General features: G+C 28.3%; 1 protein-coding gene across 1 annotated transcript; it reads left to right on the top strand.

Annotated features, from left to right (window-relative positions):
- The first annotated feature begins 1,366 nt into the window (after positions 1 to 1,366).
- Positions 1,367 to 7,261, top strand: LOC136071969 (hatching enzyme 1.2-like). Its single transcript, XM_065818661.1, has 8 exons — positions 1,367 to 1,515; positions 1,660 to 1,800; positions 1,875 to 1,992; positions 2,269 to 2,372; positions 2,474 to 2,545; positions 2,703 to 2,790; positions 6,826 to 6,971; positions 7,056 to 7,261. Exons 1-8 carry the CDS (start codon positions 1,446 to 1,448, stop codon positions 7,187 to 7,189), a joined length of 873 nt encoding a protein of 290 aa, XP_065674733.1. The 5' UTR covers positions 1,367 to 1,445; the 3' UTR covers positions 7,190 to 7,261.
- Positions 7,262 to 8,326: the final 1,065 nt, after the last annotated feature.

The following is an 8,326-nucleotide window of genomic DNA, read 5'->3' as shown; positions in this document are numbered from 1 at the left end:
TAAATTGCTATACGACAAGACTCCCTAGTCTTCTAGGGAGTCTTGTCGTATAGCAATAAAACATAATCAGTGCAATAAAACCAACTTGGATTCATTAACCTCAAAGAAACTAACCTTTTTTTTCTGAAAGTGAACAAATTCAGATGGGCAAATAGCAAGAAAATAGAAATACATGAAAAAGAAAAAGGAGACAGCAGTTGGTCAAAACTTATCAAAAACTCTAAGCAAGAAGAAAACTATTAGCACTTCTTCGTCAATAAAGATTTTTACCACAACAGCATGCATCACTTCCAAAGAAGTATAGACTTTCAAAAAGTGTCTATTGAGTGCGAAGATATTTTTATAACAAGCTCTAATGTTGAAGACATTTAATAGTTAGAATATGGTGTGATTAATTGATTGAATAAATTGATAAATTGATTGAGTGAAACATTAAAATTAAAATTAATAAAGTGTGATTTTTTCTGCTAAATAATTTTTTTTTGTTCGAAAATTGTTGTTTTTTCGATAACAAGATAATATATAATGTAATAATAAATAAGCATTGTAAAAAAATTTACTACTTTTCGAAAAAAGTTAAATTTGCAAAGACTACTTATTTTTCGACTACAGGAAAAAATTTCTTAAAATTTCTTGACTATATTTCATTTTATCATATTTTATTTTTAAATTAAATTGTAGTTACTCTAAAAACTCAATAAATTTTCCTAATAGTTTGAATGAAATTTTTTTCTCAAAAATATTTGTCAAAAATTAAAATAGAAAAATTTCTCGTGCCGTTTTGCTCGATGTTTTCGTTTTCAAACGCCCTAGTTTTGACCAATCCTTTTGAAGAAAATCCACTTTTAAGATTATTCACGTTTGTGAGCAAATTATCGACGTTCAAAGACGGTTCGAAAGATTTTCGAAAATTTGAGGGAAAAAAAAGAGGAAAAAAAATCAGAACAGCATTAATAGACAATTGCCTGTTGTGAGAATTTATGGCAAATAAAATTTACAGAATAAAAATTTTCGAAAAGTAGAAGTAGCAAGTGAAGAAGAAGCTTGAAGAATGCTTAATACGGCAAATTTAGTCAAAAAAAAGTTTTATTTTTTTTTAGACTTTAGCAAAATAAACATAATATTTAAAATAAACAAAAAATGGCTTTATTTTGATTTTGATTTTTTTTTCCAATCTTTTTGAAAAAATTTTTTTGTCGGCGTTATTCTTAAATCGCTCGAAAATCTTTTATGGTAGTAAAAACGAATCTGTGTGTGCACAGTTTACTTATTAGTAAATAATACGAAAATGAGAAATGCAATCCTAATTAAAATGTTTCATTAAATTATTAAATTTATTTTCAGCTGAATAAACGATTGAAAATTATTTAAACCCTTCAATTTTTTTTAAATGTACAATTAATTCACACCTTCTAAAGTTGATTCCAGCTAAGTGTTTTTGAAAGATGTTGCAGTTTTTACTCTTAGCAACTGTATTTCTGCGTACGACTGAAGCATGGAATAAAGATATGGAAAGTAAACACAAAATTTATCACACCTTAATTTTTTTTTTTTTTATATTTTAATAAAGAAATGTTTGTATGTATATATTATAAACATTATACGCGCATCTACTAAAGTACCGAAATATTTCAGAATGAACTTGTTTTATGTTTTCAGATCCAAAACTTTATCAAGGAGACATTCAGCTAACACCCCAAGAAGAGGAACGGCTAAAAAACAAAATGAGTCCTTTTGGATCAATTAAAGATAAAAGATGGACAAACAAAATAATTCCATTTGTAATTGACAACACTTTAAGTATGTAAAAAAAAATTTTGTTTTAGATTTTGAAAATATTTTAAAACAAAGTAAATGCATATAACCATATTTAGACCAGACGACCCGCAAAGCAATTAACGATGCTATTGCTGACTATCACACCTATACTTGTCTGAGATTTGTTCCTCGAATCAACCAACCAAACTACATTCGATTTACCGATGGTAACGGGTAAAATTATTATCTTATATTCAACAGGTTTTATATATTTTTGTAGTTTTAAGTTTTTGCGTATAATTAATTCATTTATTGTTATATTCAACATATGAAGTGAGAGGTTTGGATGTGAGATATTTAAAAAAATACCGACCAAAGTGAAAAAAACACCGACCAAAGTGAATTCAGTTTGTCTGAATAACTTATACTGTGTTTGATGACACCTTTAACAAAATTGTTTCAAAATTAAAATATGTTTAATAAAACAATTTTTCAAATGATATGGTTTAGATGCAGTTCACCGGTTGGAATGAGCGGCGGAGTTAACGTTGTTACACTTGGTAAAGGATGTGGGGATAAAGGAACTGCTTTGCATGAGATTGGTCATAGTGTTGGTAAGTGCAAAGAACTTTTTTATAATCAAGGTAAAAAAAATGGTTAAAAATCAAAAGGTTTATTCCACCAGAATAGTACTTAATACAGTGATACTTTATAGGACTACATCATGAACAGTCACGTCCAGACAGAGGAAGATATGTTAATATAAATTTAAACAACTTAGACCCAAGTAAGTATAACTTTAAAAAAATTGTGTCAAGTTTTCAAAAAATGAAAGATGCAAACAGTTTATTGTTAACTAAGAATCATAATAAGAATTGTTAAATAAGAGCTATACCAATAAGTATTGGTATGCAAATTTCTATTATTTAAAATACTTTTTATAGAATACAATGCAGCTTTCAACTTTGATATTTCCAGAGAAATTGATTCTTTAAATACAGAATACGATTTACGTTCAATGATGCATTATAGGTAATATATTTACTTAATCAAGGAAGCATTTTGGGTATTATACTTACATTCATTAATTCTATAAAGAACTTCTTTTTTAAGTAAATAACTGTTAGAAAATAAATAATAATTTTTTTTAATTATTATTATTATTACATTAATTCTTTTTAAAAAATCAATGAGAACAACATTTAAAAATATTAACCTCAAATTCGGTTTTAGAGTTAATACTTTTAAATTAAAATAGATTTAACTTAAAACAAATGTATTCACGGAATAAAAATAGGCAAAAAAATAAACAAAAAAATACGTTAAAATTTTTGATTTTAATAATACCCTCACCCCTAATAAAAACTAAACAAGAATTTGTTATTCTGATATGAAATACAAACACATGCTTTTTGTTTTTTTCATATCAGAATTTAGAAGGAAAAAAAAAACTAGCTAAATCAAAACTTGCGTAAATTTTGTTTTTAGATTTAAATTATAGTTTTACAAATATTCATTCATTTTAAACTATTCTATTTTCGTAACTTTTTGTTATTTCTATAGTACTATTTTAATAGTACAATATTTCTATAGTACTATTTTAATAGTACAATCTTTCTATAGTACTATTTTAATAGTACAATATTTCTATAGTACTATTTAAATAGTACAATATTAAAACGTGAAAATTTTAATTTAGCTATTTTTTTTTCTTATTTTTATTTAGTTTTGCTCTTCTAAATTCTGATATGAAGTGTTGCATTAGGTTTTTGAAGTTTCATAAATTCTGACACGAAGTTAGTGTTGCATTAGGTTTTTGAAGTTTCATAAATTCTGATATGAAGTGTTGCATTAGGTTTTTGAAGTTTCATAAATTCTCGGAAGACTTTATTATTTCTTCTATTTTTTTTTTTTTTTAGAACTTTTGAAAAATAGAATCAGTTTATTAATGTATTTTTAGATTAAAAAAAAACAAAAAAAAAATAATATGTTTTTAAATAATTAGTTTTTAAATAATTAGGGGAGAGTGGGGAGAAATGGTCCACCATTTTTACTTTTTTACTAAAAGTTACATAAAAACATAAATAACAACAACTCAGAGATGTTTGTTATATTTCTCAAAAGAGTAACCATTTATTTCAAAATATAGTTTGTAAAAAAAAAATAAAAATTATCATACAAAAGAAAAAAAAAACACCACTCCAATATGGGGAGAAATGGACCACCTGTGGGGAGAAATGGACCGACTTTGGGGGGAAAATGGACCACCTGTGGAAGACACAAGAAGCTTTTAAGATATTAATAAAATTTTTTTTTTTTAAAGATATATCATATGAGATATATCTTTCTGTTCTTTTTGTACCTTTGCAATTTACTGGTGGTGGCAAAATTGTTTTAATTTGTCCTATTCTGACTGTCCCAATGTCTTCTACTGTCGGCCAAAAAAACTTGTCAACTATTTTCCCACTCTTTCGCAAAAAAGAAACTTCAATATCACCATCCTCATCTTCTTCTTTCATAACCTTACCAACTAAATATTTTGTTTTCTTTCCTACCTCAAACTCACACAAAACATAGTCGTTAACATTCACACTTTCGACACCAACCATTCTGACATCAATACTTTCATCACTACTGTCACAAATACTTCTGTCCTATCATCAGTCATGTCAGTATCAAATAGATTCTTTTTTACATTGGATTTATCTCCAGATTTAATGCACTGCTTTAATTTTATTTCCTCCATGATGTCGCGATCATACATTTTCCACGTTTTTTCCCTCTGTTGGTTTGCTTGCGAGAAGCAGCTTTAAGATAGCCTACAAATATTTCAGGCGAAGCACACATTTTTGGTGAAGCTGCATCCAAAGATACAGTATGGACCAACACATTAACTGATGTGTCTCCTTGTGAAGCTGCGTCGCAAGATACTGTCGACACTAACAAATTAATTGACGTGTTTGCATGTGGAGTTGCATCAGGAACAAAATGAGTGTCAGTATAATTCTGGGTCTGCAACCATAGGCCTGTCTGTAACGTCCGAAGGCAGAAATTCTTCATCAGAAAATATGTCTTTATCTAGAGGCCACACACCACTAGTTTTAAAACCAAAAATATTTTGTTTTGTAGAAGCCTTGGGAAAATCTGTGCCTACAAGCTCCGCCAGCTGATAAATGGACAGAGTTTACCCAGCATGTTTTATTTGCCAAGAGTCAGCAAGATTATTGATGGCAGCTTTCATTGGTCCAAATACAGAACAGTCTAGTGGCTGTAATATATGGCTTGTATGAGGTGGTAGGGTAATAATATGAATTTTATTATTTTTAGCTAATTCTAGGACAGCATATGAAAGATGACTTTCATGGTTGTATTAATATCACTGGGTGGTTTTCAGTTGGTCTAACACATTTTATAAAATGGCGTATAACTTGAAGAAAACTGTCACTGGTCATTCAACCAAGTCCAAGAGAGCCTTCTGGTGATCCATTTAACGTGAAGTTTTTAAATTGCTTTCTTGGGAAAATAAAAACAGGTGGTAAAGTGTTGCTGGTGGCTGAAACAATGCAACACATTGTCACAAGCTCGCCAGGTTCTCTGGAGGTAACTTGACCTATTTGCTTACTTCCACGAGGTGTAATTACTTTATGAACTTTTTGCACAGTCGTCACACCAGTTTCATATAAATTGAAAATCTGCTCACCGCTAATATTTAGTTTTTTGAAAAATTCTTTCAACAAATAAAAAATGTGTTGATATTGAATTTGTTGAACGCTGTAGCTCGTGCCAGTGATGTGGCTTCTGGCTGTCTGAGTGAAATTTCTTGATGGCGTCTCATAAATCCAAAAAGCCACTCTCTTCCGGCAATTGAATTGGTGATCTATGACGCAGGGCATTTTAATGTTATTCACTGTAGCCATTTCGAGGGCAAGAGCACGAACTTTTTTTATTGCTAGGCCACAAAACATATTTGAGTACCTGGCCAGGTATGTTGCTAAACAATTTTTTTGCTCTGCAGTAAATGTCAGGCTGTGCTGATAGTTGGGACACAGGCTAGTTTGTTTACTTTTTGTCTTTTTAATGTTGTTAACCAGTGTTGATCGGGCAACGTTAAATTCTTTTGCCGCTTATCGAACTGTCATGCCCTTCTCAACAGCAGTTACAGCATCTATCATAACTAACTCTGGCATTTTGTCTTTTCTCCCTACTGGTACCTGATTTTTTTAAAACACTATAAAAATTTTATTTATTAAATTTGTAAGGCAAAAGTTATAAATTATTATAAAGAAATGTTGATTTTACAATAATACAAACTTAACTTGAATTCTGATGTAGATCCAATGAAATATAGACGTGCAAATTGGTTAAGAAAATACTTGTTTTGTGACTGAAAAATCTCCGTATGCAAATAAAAAACGTGCATACGAATTAAGGAAAAGAAAATGGTGTTTTAAAAACATCTTATGTTACTGAAGTTTTTTTATTCTGGTCCAAAACAATATGGTCCACTAGTTCTAAAAATAGCAGGGGGTGTCCATTTCTCCCCTCTGTCCGTTTCTCCCCACTCTCCCCTATTTAAAACCATAATATTGTTTATCTTATAATTATTATTATTATTATTATTATTATTATTATTATTATTATTATTATTACATAATATTAATAATTTTCTCTAAATAAAAACTGAGCCGAGTGAATAAATACACTAAAAACTACTTTATTTATTTTTACTAATTGTAATTTATATATAAATGTGTAGATATATACATATTTATATATTAGATATATACATATTTGTTTATAAATATGTAGATATATATTTAGGAAAATTTTGAACAAAGTCACTATAAAATATAAAAATTTCAAACATAAGTTAAAAGCTCACGTTTTTGAAAAGATTTTAGTGCAATAATGAAAGAAATTAAAATTTATTTAAGATTGTTTGTATTTTTTAAGCGGTATATATACAATATCAAGGCATAAAAATTTTTAACTTTGAAAATAAACAAAATTATTTGAAAAGTTAAGTTTATATACAACTTTATTTTATAATTTATTATACTTTTAAAGCTCCGAAGCATTTGCTAAACCAGGTATGAAGACCATAACAACAGTAGATCCCAAAAATATGAAATATATCGAAACATATAACCAAATTATTGGTTTCAGTGTTGTTGATGTTCAACAAATAAGGCTGATGTACTCTTGCCCAGCAGGTAAGCTTAGTTTAACTATTAATATAAATAACTAATAAATAAGTTAAATTATAAATGTTGTTTAAATTTTTTTTTAAACTGTAGGCGGACCAATTCCTAACAATTGCATTGATAAAGATAACACAGCAGATTGCGTTGGTTGGGAAAAAGCAGGATATTGTAATACAAACAAACCCTACATGTATTTTAAATGTCGCAAAACGTGTAATGTTTGTTAAAAACATTTTTCTACTCTAAAATATTTTGTTGTAATGTTTTTATAATAAAAGTGATCTTCATTTTTATATTAATTAAGTTGTTTTAAATTTTTCAAAACTATTTTGTTCCATCTAAAAGCTCCACGAAAATGGAATGCAGGGTTTGGCAATATTTGATTTAAATCTTGGTTGTTATATAATTTTTTTTTTTTACATGAATATAAATCCCAAAAGAAACTAACATCAGTTAACTTTACATTTAAACATTAAAAAAAATGCGTTGAAAATAATCACCTCAAATATTAGAAAAGTTCATGCTAAATAAGAGTGACTTTGAATGAGTAAAACGATCTTTTAAATAACAAGGCGTGTTTTATGCTTTAGTTTACTTTTGTGGATATTTCCCTAGGCAACATCGCCATAACTAATAAGACAATGAATCTAAGAATAATAAAGTTGAATTAAAGTATGTTTTATTAGAATGCTTCTCTTTTTATAATGAGCCTAAGTACTTTTAACAACTTTGCATATCTGTATATAAAAAGAAATTTTTAATTTGAGACGCTAGATATCAGCAACTATAAATTTATAATATATATAATTTATAATATCCATCTAACTACAGACCTATATGTACTCTTTCCTGTATTTAAAGTTGCGTATTATGTATAACAGAGCGTATTATGTATAACAGACGATATAGTTATCTTCAAAAGCATAATATTTTATTCAGTAAACAGTTTGGTTTTCGAAAGATTTGACTCATCATGCAATAACTGATCTAGCCAGTCAAATTCTAGATAGGTTTGCTACCAAAAATTGCTGTAGAGAAAAGTTATCTTTAAAAATAGAAAACAAGAAGTATATTTCAACATACACAAAGTTAGAAACAACAAAAAGAAACCACAAGCTGTGGAGTTTCTCAAGGTTCTATTTTTGGATACTTACTGTTTTTGACTGATGTTAATGGTATCTACCTATCCTCAAACATGATTAGCTTTGTCCTTTACGCTGATGATAGTAATCTTTTTTTTACCCATTCCAATATAAAAACAATTTTCTCCACAGCAAATCGAGAGCTGGAAAACTTTAAAGACTGGTTTAAATAAAATAAACTCTCTTTGAGTATCAGAAAAACTATATATGTTTTATTTCATC

Source organism: Hydra vulgaris, chromosome 15 (genome assembly GCF_038396675.1).
Source record: "Hydra vulgaris chromosome 15, alternate assembly HydraT2T_AEP".
In the NCBI taxonomy this organism is placed as follows: domain Eukaryota; kingdom Metazoa; phylum Cnidaria; class Hydrozoa; order Anthoathecata; family Hydridae; genus Hydra; species Hydra vulgaris.
This window is presented reverse-complemented; position numbering and strand designations above follow the sequence as displayed.

Bases quoted from the DNA above. Each gene is read 5' to 3' on its own strand.
- LOC136071969 (XM_065818661.1), top strand. From the start codon at position 1,446: ATGTTGCAGTTTTTACTCTTAGCAACTGTATTTCTGCGTACGACTGAA. The intron at 1,993-2,268 runs GTAAAATTATTA...GATATGGTTTAG, and splicing joins CGATTTACCGATGGTAACGG to ATGCAGTTCACCGGTTGGAA. The intron at 6,972-7,055 runs GTAAGCTTAGTT...TTTAAACTGTAG, and splicing joins GATGTACTCTTGCCCAGCAG to GCGGACCAATTCCTAACAAT.